General features: G+C 34.2%; 1 protein-coding gene across 7 annotated transcripts in view; it reads right to left on the bottom strand.

Moving 5' to 3' along the window:
• NIPBL (NIPBL cohesin loading factor) overlaps positions 1 to 22975 on the bottom strand; it is a 154507-nt gene that overhangs the window by 24877 nt on the left and 106655 nt on the right. For all 7 annotated transcript variants that reach the window (XM_074533099.1, XM_074533100.1, XM_014268313.3 and 4 more), the window contains 14 exons: positions 16787 to 16969; positions 12213 to 12410; positions 11957 to 12028; positions 11779 to 11868; positions 10506 to 10609; positions 9241 to 9327; positions 6817 to 7048; positions 5989 to 6140; positions 5211 to 5291; positions 4021 to 4121; positions 2849 to 2987; positions 2577 to 2659; positions 1390 to 1522; positions 339 to 482 (listed from right to left, as the gene is read on the bottom strand). In XM_074533099.1, the coding sequence (XP_074389200.1) occupies positions 339 to 482; positions 1390 to 1522; positions 2577 to 2659; positions 2849 to 2987; positions 4021 to 4121; positions 5211 to 5291; positions 5989 to 6140; positions 6817 to 7048; positions 9241 to 9327; positions 10506 to 10609; positions 11779 to 11868; positions 11957 to 12028; positions 12213 to 12410; positions 16787 to 16969 (1799 nt within the window). The remainder of the gene's footprint in view (positions 1 to 338; positions 483 to 1389; positions 1523 to 2576; positions 2660 to 2848; positions 2988 to 4020; positions 4122 to 5210; positions 5292 to 5988; positions 6141 to 6816; positions 7049 to 9240; positions 9328 to 10505; positions 10610 to 11778; positions 11869 to 11956; positions 12029 to 12212; positions 12411 to 16786; positions 16970 to 22975) is intronic.

Below are 22975 nucleotides of genomic sequence, written 5' to 3'. Positions count from 1 at the left end.
AGAAGCTCAGGTTCCTCTTTGCAATAGCAAATGCAGGTTCATATGTGTTTTTAAGGCCCCTTAAGATAGAATCCAACTGTTACTCTATTATGTCTTCCGTATCGTCACAAGAAAACTAACAACTATAATTAATTAATTTATAGGAATACTACAGAAATGGTACAGTCAAGACATGAGTTAACAAATGTGATACTTATAAATTGTGTATATTTGATTCAGAAACCTAAACAGTGAATTAAGACTGATTCTCCATAACGTCAATTTTTCAAGTATATTTACAAATGTCAAAGATTTGAATGGATAGATCTCCATCCAGTTGTTGTGGATGTCTCACACACCTGTTTGAGGATTCTGGCTAAAGAGCCTTGATCCATTTTGCTAGTGACTGCATCTTTCCTCAGTCTTGCTGCTACAGTTCCAAGATAGTCAAGTGATGCAACTCTTAATGCCATTTCTGTGGATTTGTTACTGAACTGGTGAACCTAAGAAAAGCAGAATAGACATTTAAAAATAAATATTTATTTATGCCACAGAGATTCTTCTCACAAAAGATAGCTTTACCTTATTAAAATTTCCACCTAACTTCTATATTGCATAAAATTATATAATTTACTATTACATCACACATACATTACTTTATAGAAATATTTCTTTTTTATTGGGTGTCTCTTGCTCTACAAATATGTCTGTCAGAGTTTTTTTAAATGCATTTTTTCATTACACAAACTGGACAACTAGCACAGCGTATCTCCAACATCAGAGATTTTAAGCACCATAATGCTATCTCCTTATTATTCACACAAATATAAAGCTACATTTTACCAAGCACAAGACCATACAATACTTTTTCAAGAAGCAGCTCAAATTACTGTATTAATTAGATTACAATACTGAAGAGCAACACTCAAAAAACACACTAACAAACATTCCCATTCTGTAAATGTCATAAGCATTTGCTGTAGTTGTAAAAAACCAAATACTGAGTTGTTTTCTGCTTCAGCACTAAGAGAATAGTGCAGAGCAGATACTTAATACATATAGTTACAGCTGTTAGGCTGACTTTACTACAAATAAATATATGCACTTGTAAGATGCTATGAAATGACACTTTTTAATGTTGAAAATGTAATCAAATAGTGAAACTAGACTTCCAAGAGAAACTATACATACTATTTTTAACAAGTTCTATATGACTGATCCTCTAAACAAAATTCTATTATTTATGTATTGCATAGTAATGTTACACGCAAGGAAATCCTTATATGCTGCATGTGTGTCAACAATCAGAAAGCATTCCTAGAGTAGTAGTGTTTATTTAGCAGAAATAAACAAGTCTTCTTCATTGTAATAAGAAATAAATTAATGTAGTTAAAAACAAGAATCCCTTACCAATAGCCTTCCTAGTAAACTAAGTAGCAACTCTGCAGCTGGCCATTCTGGTTTATTGACTGTTGAAAGAAGATCTTGAATAAAGTTCTCGAACAGTGGCCTGTAATCTTCCTCCCCTTGTTTACTGCCACACCTGTTAACAGGAAAATGCTTTTTGTAAGCAAATTTAACAGCCATATAAAGTTTTTTATTCTGATATAAACAGAAATAATTCTATGTTTAATCAGAAAAACCAGCTTTACGCAATTCCAAGAAAACAAATCTGAAATACTAGCAGAAAATTTGTTTGTACAGAAATAGCTTCAACAGTTATCCCTCCAAGTTGCACTGGAAATAAAGCATCTAATCCATGACAGCAGAATTTTGTTGCTAAGATTTTTATTTTTAGTTGTATTAAGTCTGTATTAACTTGGATAGACAAAGTAGGTAGAATTAGAAAAATGAAGCTAGAGTAGGATATTTAAGAGTTGGTGTGTTTATATTCTTTAAGCTTGGTTTCATTTATCTCATAGTGAAGCACATCTCAGTATTATGCTTCACAAAGGTTACAATCAGAATGCTAAAAGAACACCAGCCAAACAACCAACAAACCAAACCAACAATAAAAAGACACCAAAAGTTAACGTACCTGATACTTTTTGACTTCTATATATCATCCCTAAGTTTAACATCAGAAGCATGAAATTGCTAGATGGATTATTAAATAGCTTTTCAGCTTTAGCTGAAAAACTGTAATTAATTCAATACAAACCTAAAGACTTGTTCTTTGAAATCCTATAGTTAATTCAGGTACATTTTTCATTTCTTTTCGAGCTATTGACACTCTTAACTTTAGCTCAGTGGAAATAATTTCTGGATTTTTATATCTGATGACCAAATCAGCACGACTTCACCTCTTAAGTATTTGCTCAGCCTTCTCTTCCAGGCTTCAGCTATGTTAGAAACCCATAATAAAGGAATTCTACATGAACTGTGAGACAGCTTCTTAAATATATGAAGAACACTGCAGAATTTCTTTTCTGTAAACATTTTTGTCTAGGCAAGAGGCTCTCTTTGGCATTTATAAAGCTATATTATTATAAATAACTTTATGAATAGGCATTTATCACTGTTCAGTGGCCAGGTTTCAAAGTATTCATCTGGAGCTGGATTTATCAATATAATAAAGAATGCAACAGTATACTTACTTCTTAAGAAAAATAGAAAGGAAATTTTGTGCTGTCCTCATGGCTGTTTCATATGAGTTAGTAATAAGCACATCTTGATCCACCTAAAAATAACAAGACACATTTGTCTATTATCTCAGCATAGATCTATGATTTCCAGATCAGCATTTCTTATGCATCAGAAAATTACAATGCTTGATTACTACAACACTGTAGTAATGTACTATACCTATGAACACACATAAATAATTTTTGTACACATGCATGAAAAAAGGCTTTTTAAAATATCATACTTTCTTGTTTGATTCCTCCTCTGAATTAGAATCCTTGTCTGCTGATGGTAAGTGCACCACACACTGAATAAGTTGCAGAACTAGTGCTGTTACCATCTGAATGTACATAGGCTCTCCATCAGTGTCACTGCTGTTTAACCTGTTAACAACAAAAGACAATTTTAACACTAAAAGGACAAAAAGGACAAAACACAAGAAAAATTTTTGCTCCTAAGTAGCATCTTTCAAAAATTATGTGAAAGAAAGATATTTCACTGCTAAAAATCCACATTCGAGACATTAATCTATTAATTTGCTTCTTTTTATGCAGTGTAACATTTAACCTAACAAAACCAGTAAGTATTGCTCTTGCACAGAAGAGGTGAACTGAAACAGCACACAGTTCACTGGCTGAAACAGCTACAGGAATATTTAATAACAAACATCTACCTGCTAAAATGCTTAATAATAAGCTCATTATGTATAACATCATGTTCGCTCCAACACAACAAAACACACCAAACTGTTGCTGTAATAATTTTTCTGCAGTATTTAATGTATGTGAAATGTATGTGACTTTCAGAAAAGAGGAAATAATGACCATGACCTAGACTGACTTTTACAAGGGCTACACCTACAATAATCTGCAGCAGCATTGCATACTACAAACTTCAGCAGGCAACTATCTTAAGTTGATAAGAAGACCATGTTTCTCCCTGATGTAACCTCAAAAATAGTATGAGTTTACTACCCATAAACACACCAACATCATCTTATTGCTACACTTAACAACATCAAAAGGTGGTACACCCTGATGTATGAGATGATATGGGTATGAAACTGATTCCCTTGGTGAAAAGAGTGCTCTGAGTGTATCCTCAAAGCAGTTCAGTCAAAATTTTCCTACAAAGATTTAGCAATGAAAAAATTATGTAACTCCATACAAACAGAATTAAAGAATTGACCCATAAAAAATAATCCTCAACACTCACTAATATTACACACATTCACATTTTAAGTGAGAAAAATAATGCTTCAATTATGCTTCTAAATAGACACTAAAGTGATAGCATAAAATCGAGTAATTATTACAAGATATTTGTTGAACAATTTGTTTTGAAATCTCAACCTGCAAAAATTTACGAAATTATAAATGCTATAGTCTACAAGTTATTATTTACATCAGAAGTTACCTGAAGTTTCTCAAACTCCTCTTGCTAGTTGGTAGCCGCGCAAGTGAAGTGAAAATTTCTTCTAATATTAGCTGTCTGTGTTTTTCATACCGGGAGAACACCTTTTTAATAGTTACACGATTATTAGACACTGATTTATTGTTACATAAAATATAGCTTTTTTAACATATTGTAAATAATTATATGACAGCATACACTTCACATGACTCTTCAATAAATGACAATACACCTTATTGTTAATGAGTTGCTTTCTCAATGCAAGTATTTCCTTAAAATATATATAAAAACTTTTCCAAATAGAGAATTTAAAAAAATCTTTATATAACAGAAATGTGCAACAAGTCTTGAAAATATCTTCTATTGAAAATATTTTTGTCAATGATATAACACACTATCAAGGAAAGTCAAACAGTATACTACTAAGTATTTGGACTTAGTATTTATTTCTCTAAGTACAAAGGAAAACTCTGTTGTAACACACTTTACGTGAACACATACTCTGTTGCAGAGTACATTTGAGAAAACAGTTTTACTTCATATGCCAGGCTTTAATGTTAATGCCTGATATGATACGTTCTTTCAATTTTCAGAATCAGAACTGTTGATTTTGCCTCCCTTTTTGTTTGGGCAGAATACCGAAGTATATTCTTACAATGACTAAAATCTCCCACTTGAACAAGGACATTTGTGTTCCACTACATTTTTCCTGAAATAATATTTTACCTATGCTGAGACTGTTTTTAGATAGTCCGTTCTGAGGAAAATAATTTGTCCTATTATACAGAAATACCATACTAGTTCTATGACTTATTGCACAAGTTCAAATCTGAACACAGGAAATAATGAAAACGACACAGCTAGGATTAAAGTTTTTTAAAAAAGAGATTTCTTAAAATAAAAAAGGGACAGGTAAGAGGAAGGAGTTTGTGTTTACACTTTAACTGACAATCAAAATTAAGAAGCCTCTTGCTTGAAATAGACAATTTCTTTCTATACAGTACTCTGCAAATAGGAGCAGCTCAGGTAGATACAACACTATTTCCATATTGATATCAAACTGTAAACCCATGCAAGAATAGCATTAATTCTACAGTCCAATTCTCTACCAGACAGAAAATACAATCTACGTAAATGCCCTAAGAAATCTCAGCAGGACAGGCACAAGAACCCACAAATTAGAAAGTACTTACTGCAGTCACTAATTTGATGGCACATAACTGTAGCTCACTGACATTTTCTACAAAGAAAGGTGTTATTCCCATCGATGACACCTATCAATGGATAGAAGTTATTTTAAGTATATAGTACTAACAAACTGGTACTTAGGCAGTTTCACAAGTTGGTTATTCATTCAGCAAGTAAGGCATTCAACAATTACTTCATATTATTTGCAAATAAAGTTATTAAATTAAGGCACAGGTCTTATGAGGCGTGGCTGAGGGGGTATCAGGCTGTGTGGAGAAGAGGAGGCTCCAAGGCAGACCTCATAGTCTTCTACAACACCCTGAAAGGAGTGTGTAGCCAGGTGAGGCTGGTCTGTTCTCCCAGCTAACAAGGGACAAGACAAAGGAAAGGGGCCATGAGTTGTGCCAGGGAGGTATAGATTAGATTTTAAGTGCCCATGGAAGCAGTTCAGCCAACATCCCCGTGGATATTTGAAAGACATGTAGATAGAATGTTCAAGGACATGGTTTTAGTGGTGCACTTGGCAGTTTAGACTTGATGTTCTTAAGGATCTTCTCCAGTGTAGATGATTCTACTCTATATCTCAAAACAAGCAGGTTAAACTTTTCTTAAATGCAGAAGAGAAGATGCAAATGACATACTACAGAACAAACTAGCCACTCTGATGTTAAGGATTCAAGAGCTTGTACTCATTTCAAACTTCCCCGAGACAATTATACTTCACATTTACTTTAGGAAAAGCAAAGCTAACATTTTTGGACAGGAATTCTGAAAAAAACCTACCTGAAGAATAGTTGTATCAGTGAGAAGCTGTATCTCGAGCAACTCTGACAAGCTGCTGACAATGTCACAAACTTTGTTATACAACATCACTATAACTCTTTGCTTGTGGGTGGAACACTTGGCACGTTTTGCTTTTGAACTTAAAACACCACCTAGAAAATAAAACACATATTCGTTAATAATTTCAGTGTTTCAAATACTGGAAAGATGATCTTCCTCACAAAGTGCCCCCAAAACAACCGCATGATTACAGCTTTGCAAAAGCAGTTTAGAAAAACTACTCAGTAGCATCAGCTTAAAAGCAGGAATTTCACATGATAAATATTTTTCATAATTACTCTAAGTGCTGGACCTGTCATTTAAAAAAAGGATCTTGAAATTGGAGCCACGCACCTGTAGATATGTCTATGAAAACAAATGGCTAGAAGCTAAATAGCTTTCCTTGAAACAAATCATTATATACATGGCTATACATGGCTGGTCATATTACATATTACTATGAAATCACTTATTTCAACACATAATAACTACACATAAAAGTTGAACTTCAAACTTCTAAATACTTTAGCTACATTGACATTATTACAGTAAACCAAGGTGTTACATGACTTAGTTCTTCAGATGACACATTTCATTGATTTTTACTCTGTTTCCTCATCCTCAAGCTAACAGTGCATTAATTCAGGATATTGTATGTGATAAGAAAGGACTATTAGTATAAAAGCTGCATACAAAAATTCTTATTTCAGAAAGTCATTTACATCATCATACAGCAGATGACTGACTTTTTATAGCTTTAAATATGGAAAGATTTCTTAGCATACTAACCACCATGAGGATCCACTCTATACACAGGATCATACTGAGGATAGAGAGTGTTCTGCAAATGAAATTTTGTGTACTGAATAACTCTTTCTATTACGTCCTCAATATATACAGCTTTAGGCATATTTGGTGATGTCATAATATTGATAGCAGTAAGACAAGCATCAGCAGATTTTGTCACTCTTTCCATAATAAGATCTCGCCATAATCTCTCCTCATCTTCAGTGTCATTATTCTGCAACAGGCAAGAAAAATAGGAGAGTATGAACAAGAAATCAAATTTTTATTCTGACCAAGTTAAAGAAAATAACATTACATTAATATGCTTACATAACATTCATGTATAAAATATTGTATTTCCTTTATGATACTAAAATAATTTATTTTTAAAATCAAGTAATATTAGTTTTTCAAGCAACAAGTTTGTAATGTCTCTCTAAGCTACTGGTCTTCAAATTCCTGTATTCTGTATTCTTCTGTTAAAACACAAAGAAGGTTTCTGTGTCTCACTGGGAAGCACTATGAGGGAAGACTGCTGCATGCTCTATTTAAGACCAATGTACATTAAGCAAAATCTAATTCCTTCATCTGGTGTTTTCTTCAATGGTACCAGTTGCTGCTTTGATCCATATGATTTCTGCCACTAGAGGGAATTCTTATACAAAAAGACTGTTGCAAGTCCATGAAATCTCTAAGTACACAACTTTTTCTGGACCAACTGCTTCATGGACCAACACACCTACTATCAACCTCTTATCAAATATGTCCTTTTAGATTACCTTAGGATACTGAGTCTCTCTATTACTATGTTTATATGAGGTACCAAAACAAACACAGATGAGGTTAAATATGATAATCCAGCACTACTTAAATACTGTAATAACATTATTACAGCAAAGCTCGGTAGAATTTATCATAGCTTCTCTGGTACAGACAGAGCCTCCAGAGAAAAAGGGTCTTTACTACCTATATGATCCCACATCTCAACACTGTTGGCATTCCTTGTGAAGATCAGAGGTCGGTGAAACTGCAACAGCTTTTTGCTTTTGGGGTAAGAGAACTTGAACCAATAGAACAGCACATTATATACATGATATACATAATTAGAGAATCAACAAAAATCTGCAAATCAAGAGGTCCCTGAAAACTTCTCAGATACAATGGCTTTATGGAATTTGCTATGTACACAAATGACACCTTAAGGGAAAAAAAAGTGTTTCATCTAATTATCATGGAAATGAAATTAATATTAAAGCATCCTCTGCCTGTGAAAAATACACTGACATGGAGGTAAGATATTTTCACTGCACTGGAAAAGTAGCAACCTTAAATCTTAGGAGAGACTTTCTTTGCTACAATTATTTGAATAATTTTTAATAGTTTTAAGAAAATCTAAAACTAGTGGGTTTTTTTGGTTTTTTTTAAGTTTCTTTTTTTTATCCAAGTTTGCCTCTGAATTGCAAGCACTGGACAATTTAATTAACTTCTAAATAATTTTGAATTTTACTTCAAAAAACTAAAATAAAAATGTCACTTTAAAATCATTAACATAAAGACTTCATCACAATGAAGTAGACCAGGTAAACCAGTACTTCCTTTTTATTGCCCAACGCATTCAGAACCATATACTGAAACTTTGAAACCCCTACGAACTATCTAGATAAAAGTATTTAGGTACCAATAATGTGTCTGGTTTTCATGTGCAAGTTCAAATTCTTCCTTTCTGATATAAACTACTACTCTCTTATTTCTACAGATGAGGAGGTTTTTTCTTTAAAACTCAATTCTAATCTTGCTGCAATATTGCATTGAATAGAAAGTGTATAAATAAATACATTAAATATGAAATATGGAACATCAGCCTCATAAAACCTCAAAATCTTTAAGCAGTTTTAGGTATACATGGGAAAAAACCCATCCTAAAATACTAAACTTCCTATTAATTTTATTTATGCTGACACTGCCACTTTGTAGTGTAAGAACACTTAAACTTCCTCCTTAATGCTCAGGAGAAAGATAGACTCTACATGAAAACTCCAGTATTTCTTCCATTTTGTAAGGATGTTTTATGGACACATAACAAAGAAATGTCCAACAATGCAAATTACATCAGAATTACCATGAATATTTCAAGATGACTATAATATCTATAATTAAACAAAAGAAAATACAGTTGCTCCCAATACAGTTAGTTGTCACTGCTACAGTAAAACATAGTAATGACAACTACAAAAATGTAAGCGACAACTATGAAAAATCACAATTAATTGAATTTTGCATCAAGTATCAAAATTTGGCAAATTTTTATCACAGACATTATATCAGCCCTTTCACACACACAGAGTATTTGAATCTATCACTAAATAGGATTCAAATGAAGAAAACTACTCTGCACAATGGAGTGAAATTATGAAATTTCAAACTCACGTGGTTAAGCAAAGTAGAAAGCTTGGATCCATCTTGAATATTCTTTTCCAAAATATTCAGAACTTTTACTGTTTTATCCGTTGAGAGCTAAAACAAATAAGAAACATGTCAATCAACTGCAGGAATAGAAATTATTACAAATTGCTGAAAAGAACATTGAGGAATGAAGGACAGAGCTTGCACAATCTGAATTGTTTCAACTGTAAGCGATTTGGCATAAGGAAAATGCAGATACTATAATGAGAACAGGCAAAATATATTCCAGGACTGCAATTAAACTGCATTTTCAACTAGCAAAATCCACAGAAACAAATTTTTAAATTGCATGTCACTAATGTTGTGTAGTTATTTGCTTCTAGAAATAGAAATTTGCTTCTAGAAATAGAAATCCACCTATGATCTAAATTCTAACTGACCATATACAGCTTTATTAGGAGAAAATCCATACTGCATGATCAAGCAGAAATTAATTCCCTGATAATTGAAAGATAATAACAAGGAAACATATTGTTAATATCATTGTTAACTTCAAAGAAGTAGCATGTTGAAAAAAGTAAACTTACTAATCTTTCATACAAGTCTGATTAAATAATTTGTGGAATATGTTAACCTTGTAGAGAGACAGTTTCTCACATCTGGATACTATTCACCATTGGAAGCAACAAAAAATTGATTTTATATAGATATGTATGTATGCGTATGTATGTGTGAAAAATATGGAACAGAGTGAGAATGATCAGGAAAGAGAAATGATCACACCACCCACAAACTACAAAGAAAGGTAGGGAGATTGAAGGAAAATCCAGGAGGAATATTGAAAGTTTGGATTACAGAAGTTTGGAATAGTCCGGAGTAATGATAATAATACAGTTTCACACACACTCCACAAACCTAAGTGGTCAAGAGCAGGAAAAGAGTTTAATATTAAACTGCCCAAAGCCAAGAGCTCCTGGAAGATAAAAGGAAATTTTATCTTTAATTTATTTAATTTAAAATTTATCAAGCTTGCGCCAACAAAAGTTCCTCTAGCTGACTAAGGAAGAGCAGGACACAGAGGAGGAACTTTTAGCAAAAATGTCTCAGCTTCAGAAGGAGTAACAGATAGGATGTTGCAACTACCTAAGCACTTCAGCTAAGTGAGCAGAAGCTCAGCTGTTCTGGTCCATGTGCCTTTGAAGAGGGTGGAATGTCATTACAGAAAAAGTAAGTTTTTTTATATTAATGAATATTTTATGTTCCAAAAAAGTTAGATTATGAAGAGGTACCTTGTCCATAATGCCCATTGCCTTGATTTTTGCAGATTCACTACCCAACTCACTAAGTTGATGTTTGCCCAGTAGCAATTCCTGTGGAATCTCATCATCATCACCTTAAAAAAAAGAAAAAGTAAAAAATTAACAGTCTTATTTCTCATAAAACTTCTAGGAAATCAGTATTTTTTATTCCAATAAGAAAATGCTAACGGAAAAAGAGAGCTGATTGTCCAAACAGCCAACAACTAATGGCTCCAAATAATTAGAATCTAACAAAGACTGATAATTACAACTTTTGCTTGTATTGAAACAATGAATACGTGTTAAGTATGACTTACCATACCAATGACTCTGAAACCCCATTTAAGAGCCTAACATGAGGCATGCACTTCTGAAAGTCACAAACTAAAAATGTTTAAAATATCAAACCCCATTTATTGCAGTACTTCTGCCATAATTTTCAATTCAGTAGAACAAATCTCTAACTGTAGCTCTGAAGTTCAAATCTGGGCAAGAGCAATAAATGGAAAACACATATAAATTAAGCACCTTGAGACAATCTGAGTCTTAACTGTATTTAACCTTAGACAAAATCATGTTACCAGACACAGAAAGATTCAATGACTTCACTTCTAAGGTTGCATACACGATGGCTTTAAAAACTATAGAAACTTGTTTAATATGCCTTTTCCCTTGTTTTAATCCTGTGACAAAGATGTTAGGAAAAAAAATTAATGAATATTCCATTATCCATTTCAAAAGAAAGTCACCTTTGGCAACATGAACTACTTCCTTAGACACGTAGCTAAGGAGGCTGTTTTTCCACTGAAATAGGTAAATGATTCAATATCTTAGCCATAAATTCACAAGGACTCTGCTGTCTGAATTGAAGAATTGTATCTGCCAGTAGCAGATTTGTAATTATGTGCCTCAGACATTGCTAGGAAGAGAACCATCTTGTTTAGGTATTTGACAGAAGGTAACACCCTAATGGCATCCCAAAGAAGTATCCTTTCCACTCCAAGAGAACTGGGAAGAATACTCATTATGTTTTATGCCCCTTCTGGATTCTGCAGAGAGGAGGCAGAAGGATCTTCAGGCAGCAGCAAGTGAAATTGTAAAGGTAAAGGCCACCATTCAAGGTGCAAGCCATATAAATCCAGAAGGCCCTAGTGAGTTTTGACATGAAATTACGTCACCATGAAGGAAGTTCAAAAATACCAATACAGTTTTTTTCTCGGGTTTCTAATTGGGGTAAGCATTTTGAAATTTTCTGATGTATTACCAAAAGCTGTAAAATCCATGTCTTCCAGATTTTCCAAAATATTCTCTATAGAAGCAGTAAATCTTTTGAAGGTTGAAGAATCCATCATTTCTGGTGGAAAAAAAAGGGAATTAATAAACAATTATCTTAAATATAAAGCAGAAAATACAAACTGTAGAAATAAATCTTCTAAAATTACCTTCAGGTGTTAGTTTAGGTTCATAAGCTTTCCTCTTCTTTTGTTTTTCTTTCTTCTTCATTTTTCTAGCCACTAATTAAGAGAATAAGGAGTAAAACAAACACTTTCTTAAAACTTCAAGAAAGGATTATTTACATTTCTTACACTTGTATTCAATATTGCATGCAATGATGTCCACTTTAAAATATTAAACATATTCGTTAAAAAAAGCACTAGTACTATGGAATAAAATTAAATTCTTATAGTGATCAGTTACCCTCGCTGAGGCTAGGAGGAGGGGAATAATCATCCATATCAGAGTCATCGGGACTGCGATTACGGTAACGGCCACTACCAGAAATCCTCCTTCCTTCATGGTAATGACCACTTCTCCTATGGTCACCAGAACTTCTCCTGTCATGCTCTTCATACTCCCAAGCTTCATCTCTATCCTTTTTGTGTCTCTTACGAGAAGCTAGAAGTAAATGCATTTTCATTTTAAATACAAAACTTACACTTTTAATAGTACAAAATCAAACATTTTAAAATATTTGAAAGATGTGCAGATGTAAGATTTAGGGACATGGTCTTGTAGTGGACTTTACATTAGTTATAGATTGGATTTGATGGTCAAAAAGGTCCTAAATGATTCTATGATTTGCAAGTCCAACACTCTTGTATAGCTATTCTCCAAATCAAATGGACATTTAGGTTATCAAACACAATTCTGTTGCGAATCACTTATTTTAATGTTTTCTTTTGAATTATAAAAAAACTGTGCTTAAAACTGGCAAAGATACCAGAAAACATTTAAAAATATGGATTTACAGGACATCTGTCTTTTTAAAAGCAGATTAAGCAAAACTGAACAAATTTTAAAAGTTTCATCCTTCTCTAAGAGAATATGGAGATAATTTCCTCAGTTTAAATTGTGACTGTAACTGGTTATCCATATTCCTATTCAGTGACTGCCTTATCCGTCTAACACACCAATGAGTTCCAATGAGACTCGATAATCTATTTTCTAAAAGATATTCTGTTTTGTCAAGACAACTAAAATTTTGCCTTGGTATATACTGCAGGAAATTTGTGTAAAGGAGAAAGCTGGAGTCATAATTCTGTGCCAAAGAGCAAGCCTCTACCACAGATAATTACTCTAATTAATTTTCATGCAGGACCATAAAGTTCAGCAGAAGTGAATGTTGAAGAAGTTGGAGCAAATATTGCATAGAGATGTGGTGGAAATAAAATGGTGGAGCAGAATGACAGTTCTCTGTTACTTTCAAAGAAAGCCTTGCATGTTTTGAAGTTGACAGAGTGCTCAGTTTTAAAGAAAAGGAAATAGATGAGCCGGTAGCTTTCTCCATGAAATCAGCCAACCTTCCAACCTTTTTAACATGATCAGCTAATTGAGCTACCAAAGAGATGCCTTACACAGACTGTATTGCAAAGCTCAAAATACTTCCAAACTATCACATTCCAGACTGGCAGTGTTTATTGCCAGTTTATTGCTTCTGGACCTGCATATAACAGTCCTGATATTGTGTGTCTCTACCAAAGTCTCCTTGACATGACTGTATGCAACGTTGTTTCTGAGCAGAACGGCTCCAAGCATTTAGACAGAACTGGAACTGAACTGAGAAGTTCTTACCACAAGCCATTTATTAAGAAATGCAACATACCAGGCTATAGTCAATAGTCAGCCTAGGATCGGAACTAATAAACATAAACCCCTGAGGGAACACTTCTGTTTTGCAATGAACCCTAGAGGTTTCAAATTCCAAAAATGTAATAGAGGTGGTTCAAGTCTTTAATATAATAACTCAGTTCAGGTTTCAAGATTTACTGCATCTGGATCAGACTTCTTTGCGGAAAAGTACAGTCATGCCCAGGATGGCAGAGGTACTAGCACTGCCTAAAATGGTTGAGAGAGTTCACTGTGACTGAAGCAGTGGTGAGCCATTTGGGACCCCTCAGCAGGTAGGAAATTCGCTGAATGGTCACACTCAAAGAGCTGCCATCAATGGCTTGACGGCCACATGGAGACCAATGACCAGTGGTGCCCCACAGGGGTGGGTGCTGGGCCCAGCACTGTAACATCTTGGAGATACTGACAGTGAGACTGAGGGCACCCTCTGCAAGCTGCAGACAACACAGAGCTGGTGCATTGGAGGGAATGGATACTATCCACAGGGAGGGATTGTGACAGGCTCTAGAGGTTAGCTTGTGTGAACTCTTTCACGAGGACATGGAGTCCTAGGACAAGGGGTAGTGAGTTGAAACTGCAAGAGAACAGGTTTAGATTAGAGATCAGAGAGAAAATCTTTATGTGAGGGTGGTGAGGCAGTGAGCAGGTTGCCCAGTGAAGCTATGGATACAACATGCCTGAAAATGCTCAAGGTCAGGCTGGACAGGGCCTTGGGCAACCTGGGCTAGTGGGGCATTCCCACCCATGGCAGGAAGGCTGGGATTAGGTTATCTTTAAGGTTGCTTCCTAAACCTAACTCACACCATTCTATGATACCTGGAGTAAATGTACTGGAGAAGAAACTAAGAGTTCTATGGGGAAAGCTTTTACCCATCTTAATTGATTCCTTTACCCTCTGAGACAGTGTTTTGTAGAGGCAGATGGCCCTTTCTCCAGTTTACAAACCATCTGTAACACTAAGCTCTGTAGGATGAATTCTGACCCCAGTTACATCTCCACAAGAAAAGTAACTTTCAATATTGCTTTCTGGCAGAATTTTAGATTGACCACTTTATCAATGCTGCATGACAAAACAGAAAGGGTTACAGTTCTGTCAGCTCTGCAAGACAAAAAATGTGAATACTGGAACATCTATTCACAATCACTGCTCTACAATATTTATTTTGAAGTCAATAAAATTGATTTAAAAAGTAAGCATAAATAACATTTCAAGAGTTAGGATTGATTTTATACATAAAGAAATACTATGTGGAATATAAACACGCAATTTCCTTCCAAATTCTGCCAAACATGTATGCAATATCACATTTAGTAATTACTGTAAGATAATGACTTTATCAATCTTTAATTTCTCCTTATTTAGTTTAATGGCATGTCCCTTCTTAATGAAATATTCAAAGAAACTTCTCCTTTTCTATACTAATCACTATTTCATATATTTTTAAGTTCAGTTTAAGGCAAACAGAATAATTAAGAAACATGTATTTGTAACAATACAAATCTATTCAGCATACTTGCCATAGATCTTTCACATCTGATAGATCTTTCTTGCCACAGATCTTTCATGTCTTGTTTTAAATTTAATTCAGTTCTACAGAATTCTTTAAGAAATACTGTAATTTATTTTTAAACCACAGGTACTCACTGAATTGATTAGAATGATGGCCAGATCTCTTGAGTGGATATACTGAAACTAGAATTCGTCAAGGCATATCATTATTGTGAAAGTTTTCCTTAACTCGTTCTATTTTGTATTTGAGAACTTCAACAGCCACTATGGCTAACATATAGATTAAAGTATTTGAAAGTGTTTACAAATCTCTCCATTCCCAACCAACTTAAATAACTTTGTCTAGTAATTTTTTGTTTAAATTCACTATTCTAAATTATTAACATCATATAAGGGTGATACGATATGGTAAACAGAGAATACAGAATTCCTGAATGAAGCAAGTCGTCATTAATCCTTTGCCAAAATTTAGACTGATTACAATTGACCTGAAGACATCATATTCATGCACAGAGAAGCATTATTCATTTATAATTAAAAGGGAAAACAAACAAACAGAAGGACATTCTTTTCAGCTTTTTTGATAAAGATCAAAGGTAACAGTGTTATAATTTTCATGTGTAAAACCACAGTGTTTATGTTGGATGAAAACTTGAAACATACTAAGAAGCAGAGCAAGCAAATCTTTCTCTTTTGGACCTTAAGAAATACTAAACCCCAAAACACTATATATTGTGAAAGTTCATTAAGATGTTTCTATAAACAAAGGTGCAAAACTTGGGAGAAACATCATTATAGGCAAGATTGTTTCTAAGGCTAACAGGTTTCTCCTGTAGCCCTGCATGGATACATAGTTCAGACTAACTAATTCACTTTGTTCTAACAAAGGGCTGGTTAACTGTACAACCACAGAAACTAACCAATCGTACTTCTATCAACAAGCAGGAAATGCCTTCTTTACTTAGAGGCAAATAACAATTTTCTTTTTTCCTTAGGAACTTTATTCAATTGCACAGCAAAACTCTAAGAGAAGTTTCCTCTCTTCCTCTGAAAACAGTTAATTCAAGAATAGTAGAAGCAGCAAATGGTATTTTGAGAATTCATCAAGAATAACTTCCATTTTTCAAGGAATATGACAAGAGACATATTTTAGGAAACATCTGTGCAGTAAGATTCTCAATCTACTATGTTACAAAAATTCAAGAGGGGATCTTCCACTTCTCTTATCAATAAAACTAAGAAGAAGTCAAGAATTTATTTAGTGAAATTTTTGTCTGTGCACACTTGTATGTAAATTCGGTGCTTCTTTAGAGGATATTTTCTTTATTCTGAACAGTTAGAAATGTTTTATGGTACAACTGAAAGCAAAAATAATATCTAGGGAGCAGTTTCCAGTAAAGTAATCAGGAAAATAAATTTAACAACCCACTGCTTTTTGTCTTGGATGAAAAATTGCAATCAAGTATTTTTTCTTTTAAAAGAGAAACAAGGGTTCTTGGCCAGGCGGTTATCAGGACAGCAAATTTGTGACTGTATGTTTTAAGGTAGCCAACTTAAAAAAGATGTTTATCTTTTTGTAAAAACAAAATATTAGCTTTTTTCACCTTAAGGAACAGAATTGTGTACTACTTACATTCAAAAGCTTCTTCACTGTCATTATCTTCATCAGAACTGATTTCAGCATATTTTGGTTTCTCATTAACTGTGCTACGTTTGCGCTTGTTCATTTTCACACGTTCACAAAGTGGCATCGTGGATTCAATCTCTGCCAGGAGCTCAGGAGGCAACTCCTTTAACACTGACTGATCTATGCTACCTATTAGTGGAGAGTAAGAAGAGCAAATGTGAACCTGACGACAAAAAAGAGGGACCAATACTACAATCCTGTCTCAGGAACCACTCACAGGATAACCACTGGCAATCAGTTAGATCACAGTTATATAGACCTAAATGTATTTTACAGCCTTTTTTTAAAGTCCACACTACAATTAGAAATAATAACACAATAAATTGCACACACATTTCCTTCAATAAAATATTTTCAGTCATAAAAATCAATTACCTTTGAATCACCTTTTCAATTACCTTTGTAGGATGATATCCTTGCTCTATTCCACAAAGTTTAGTTTTATTTCAGTTCATCCTCTGAATTTATCAGGTTTTCTAACAGTTGTAAGTAAATTATGGATTCTTAGTCCCTCATGAACATTTCTGTTTACTATCATTCATAGTAATTAGTGTACCCAAGACAGTACTATTCCCTTTTCCAGTAAGAACAGACAACCTGTGGCAAAACTTGCAGGGTCATATGCCTAAATACAGGCCAAATCATTGAGAACTCAGCTTTTGCTTCAGATTTTTTCTTACCTCCTGCTGGTAGTTTGACGATGCAATGAAAATTGTTGCTTGATTTTTTGCAAAACAAAATTGAAACTTTTTTTTGAATACAGACAAACAACTAGCTGAACCACAAATCAGGATTCTTTTCCACAGTGATAAATAGGTAGACAATATCACACTATTCTTATGATTTTGAAACCAAGATTAAGCCCATGTGCAGTTAGAAAGAAATTTGCAGGCAAAATTTTTCCAATTGACACAAGGAAAACAAATCAATTCAAAAGTATTTCTTTTGTTTATTTGATGTCCTATTTTTATTTATCAAAGAACCTACTATACGGATTTGCAGGTTGTCAGACTAAACTGCTAATCTTTTTCCAGCAATGGAAGATACATTTTTGCCTTAAGTGCCTCTCTCTCCTTCTCAATGCATACCATATTATTTAGAGAGGAAATCACCTCCAAATTGTTATGCACACACATTCAGCCAAAAAACCCTATCTCCTGGATGATAATACATACATCACTACACGAACTTTCTAAAACTTATGTCCATTTTTGTGTTACTATCCTAACTTTTATTGCAAGATGGAATTTTTCTTTCTCTTTTTAAACATCTTTAATTGGAATTAGAAGAGTATTACCATGAGATTCCACCATCAAAATATTCTCTGCAAGTCATTCAAAAAACAATTTAACTTCAAATATTGAGGTTTTTGAAGCAACATAGTGAAACATAAACAAAGTAAAGTAATAGTTAAAGTTGTCCCTGCTTCCTTCACATTGTGCTCACTGTTACCTATTTGTGTTAGGTTGCCATCCTTATACAATCAAATTTCTCATATACCAAAGCTAGTTAAATTATCAATATTGCTTTTGAAAATAATTAAAAACATTTAATGGTGTGGTTGGCCATGTTTCTCAGTTAATGATTAATTTTGTGGGCTATGCACTTGACTTCAGATGGGTGCAAGTACAGCAGCGTGGGACCATCTCCTCTGTGTGTACCAGCAGCTGCCTGGATGACAGCCAGGTCCAGGCTGAATGCTGCAGAGCTGTGCATCTGAGCACTGTGTCCCCATGCTTTGTATGCCTACACAGCACATGAGGAGCTTACACCCAGCCCCTGAATGCAGAAAAATTTATATATGCAAGTTTTAAGACAATTTCCACAGATTAAATTCATAGAGGGCTCTAAATCCAGGTTCTCTAGTATGTATTTTCAAGTTTTCAACTATTGGTAATTTCATTAAAATCAGCAGGACTATACACATAGCATGAAGTGAAAAAAAAATTGACTACTTTAAATATTTGTAAAACTAATTTTATCTCTATCTCAAAATGTTCAAGTTTCTATTTCTCCGGTGCTAAATTCAACTACTGCTTGATTGGCAATCTCTCCTGTTACAGATATTTCAGATTACTGTATAAGCTTACCCATTTTTCTTTTATTAGGAAATAGGTAAAGCTTCATTTATTCAAGTAGAGAATACCAGAAAAGAGAACAGATAGAATTATTATAAAGCTCTCTATAAGCTATCATTGAAATTTCTCTTTCTGTCACAATGTTCCCTGAAATAAGTGTGCCACATACCCAGTTTCCTTAGCTACTGAGGATTGTAAATAACCAAATCTATGGAGTTTTACTTATGCCATACAGAGAAGTTAAGCATGACTGTACATGTATGTACAATTCTAATATACACGGAGAAGGACTTATCAACCTTTCTGAAGAAAATCAGGGATTTTCTGTACTTTTGGCCAAGTCTGGAGCTTGTTAAGATATATTTTACTCTATTAATTATGCTGTCTTTAGTCAGGGCAGCTCAAAAGTCATTAGAAATATCTTACTAAAATCCTTCTTTAATATCTTTGATTTTATAATGTAGGCAGTTGGGGTTTTTTTGTTCAGACTGGTAAAGAAATACAAGAATTCAGCTCACCTAAGAATCGAGTCACAGCAATAAGAATTAGGTTATAAAACACATGCTAATGCCTTTTCAGTTTATGGGAAACTTTATAAAACAATTAATAGGATATGTAAAAAAACCTTTTTAAAATTGAAAAATCCATGTACAATCACTTTCAATTTTCAAAATTTTTTGCTAAGTTTGCTAAGACCTAGTAGCTACTTCCATGTCTTCATTCACTTACATTTGGCTCTAGCATGCATGGCTTTTTAAATAGTAAAAAAGACTTCACTAAGAAGTTACTTGATAATCTAAGAGAATGCCCAAATATCTTGCTGCAGGACTGTCAGCACCAATGGAAAAGCTTCATTTTCTGCAATGTGTGTGATCAGTGTACATCATGTCTCAAATGAGACTATAGGCATATGTATTCTTCAAATGTCATTTACACATAATTTCAAAACTTCTGCAGCTGTTAAAGGAAACAACTGGGAAAAAACCCAAACAAACAAAACCAACCAACCAAACATCCAAAAGAAAAAAATCCCCAAAACACAAACAAACAAATGAACAAACAAACAAAAACTAGAAGAAAAGTACCATCATAACAAAATATTTTTCTTATTGCCAGGAAGAGCATTCTAACCAACTCCACACTGGTGAGATCAAAGGGAAGACACAGAAGAATAATTCATTTCACAGAACTGCATTCATGAACAGTCACTTCTACAGTGCTTCTCCAAACATACGCAATGCTCTCCACAACTTACATGCAAGTTACTTCCCAGAGAAGAATAAATTCTTGGTTTTGCTTGATTGCTAGCATCAAAAAGTTTGTAAGGAAAGATGTTAATGAATCTTCATCTACTACTCAATGCCCACTAACCCTCAAGATAACTTGTTTTCTCACCAAGCATTTATTTACAAAATATAACACAGTTAAAGATCAGAGAACCTCACTGAGAAACTAATTAATCTGTAAGACTGGTCTTATATCTTATTATAGTCTGGGAAGCTTTTCAGAGGGTTTTACTGTGCATAGTACAAAAATTTCTATAAATATCTAGAGGATATTTATATATTCTATTACTATATATTTTATATATATATGTATATGTACATATATGTGTGTATATATGTATATATATAGTAATATATATATATATCCCATTACTATATATCCTAATACTATTTATATAAGATTTCTTTCTCCACATATGGCTTAAAAAACTAATGGAAAAGAACAGATCTGATTCACAGCTCAGTATTGTGTTTTGCAGCTTCAACTTTGTAAAACAGCTTTCACTAACATTTATGCATATGCTATCTTTAGGAGGATCCAGTATCAATTTGTGTTGACTTTGCAAGTCAATTAGATCTTCCTGATCCTGGCAGAACATCCTTCAAGAGAGGTTAAACAGTAAAAAAGGTAACATCCTTATGGACTTTCGCCGGGTCCATTCAATATGGACAGCACAATTATTTTTTGACTCCACCATCTCATATTAGTTTCACCTGGCTTGACGCAACAACTTTCAAACAAGCACCCATGGAAAAGAGGATGATTCTTACTGATGGTTAGGTGAGCTTTCCAGGATCAGAGAGGCTGTTTCTGTCATGAAATCAAAATCAACATAAATAAACTCTTATTTTCTCTTGAATTATTTATCTTTGCTTTCCAAACTATGGAACATAACTGCATGGTTTAGATCAGATCTTGGTACAATTTCTTGTGAACTGTGAGACACCAAGATTAAAATACACTTAGAAATCTAAACTCTGGATTGCTATTTTTGTACCTATGAGACAGTTAATACAGTGGAAATATAAATATATTTCTGTTTCTGCAAAACTGCAGTTAATGCAAATTCACATTTGTAATCTCTCTCTGTATCTTGATTTTAAAATGCACCTTTTCCAACCATGAAGACATTATATGAAAGAACACACAAGGGTGTGAGAAGGGAATAATGCCACCTGTTTGGGGTGAGGATATGAATCTTCCCATTTCTCACCATTTAGAAATTGAAGTCTGACCACTGAATTTCTATACTAGAGAACTGTCACTCGTCTTCATTTGGACATTTAAAAAAAGCCCTACTGACTGCAGCTCAATTTTGCCCTTTTCTTGCTCCTCTTTTGTTACAAAAGACATTATACCTGCCACTGGACTTTTCTTATTTTGCCAATGACTAATGTATCCAGTCTTGTTATTATTTCAGAGAGACTAAGCTCACCTTCCTTAAATATCCTCTCTGAGCATTTGAGCATTAAAGGATATTCCTCCCTTTTCTAATAAAAGCTTACAGTCTAACTTTTGTCTTATGTTAGGCATATACATGCAGGAAGGAAAGCAGTTTCTTTCTGGATTAGCTCAACCAACTTTGAAACCTGTGCTAAATGAAATAAAATGTCCTTATCCTATAAGACGAGTGCTGCTATCTTGTTGAACAGCCATGCCACTGTAGCTAAAAAAGCAGAGATTTGAAGGTTAAATCTACAGCAAATTCTCAGCAGATAAAGTTGTGTGTTAGACAAGGAACTAAAAGGAAAAAAAAGAAAGGACAGAAGTACTTATAAACTGTTAGTTACTTATAACTGTGTTATAAACTGTTTAGAAAATAAACACCCTTCTAAAATAGCTAACTATTGTTACAGCATAGCATTCAGGCACTGGAATGCAAAAGGTCACATGAGTGCCGATAAACTCATAAAAAGGTCGCTGGTTGAAGTTGAAAAATATTTGATTTTTTCTCAAGTGTGTAAATTTAATGATATCATTTCCACCAGGTTCTCCCTTAAAATGCTCCAGTGTGTGCTTTACACGGTGCAGTGAGCCCCAGGTGATAAGCCTGCTGCCCACCAGCTTCACACTTGTCAAAATAATTTTGTGCCCTCAACAGTTTTAGGAATAGAAGGGGAAACACAGGGAAATCCCAGTAATTTTTATAGGTGAATTCAAGTTCTGAGGAGGACATATCTGCTCATATGATGGAAGTTCCACTTTTATCTCAATACCCTATCATCAGCTGAAAAACCTATAATCAAATGAATACTGGTGAAAACAAACTGAGTAGGACATTTACGCTCTTTCCTCTCCTCTTCCCCGCTGTAGAGCTTACGGAAGGGTATACGGCTACATCCTACAGGATGTATCCAAAAGGATATAACCCTCTGCTGAGTGCCTTCTTTTGACTACATATGTGAAAGGATAACTCCAGAGCTCACTTCAGATATACTCAGGCCAAAAAAAGGGTGGAGACTGAGATGCCCTCACCACCACCCAAGGGGCTGCACATACAGGGATTCTCTGCTTCAATCAATTCAGCAGGATGGAGAATGGCAATGCTAGGGAGAAGTATGTCCTACATTTCACGGAACCTGCTCTAACATATTTTTTAGAACAATTCTTCCTCAACTGTCCCAACAGTAGCACAATGGAAAGGCTCCCAGCCAAAAAAAAAAAAAAAAAAAAAAAAAAAAAAGGAGTTTCAGACTCCCTGCTTTTACTCCAGTCCTTAGCTCAGGCTTTGAAAGATGGGATCCAGACAGGTTGGTCAGAGAAGGATCTG

This window comes from Zonotrichia albicollis, chromosome Z (assembly GCF_047830755.1).
Source record: "Zonotrichia albicollis isolate bZonAlb1 chromosome Z, bZonAlb1.hap1, whole genome shotgun sequence".
NCBI lineage: Eukaryota > Metazoa > Chordata > Aves > Passeriformes > Passerellidae > Zonotrichia > Zonotrichia albicollis.
This window is presented reverse-complemented; position numbering and strand designations above follow the sequence as displayed.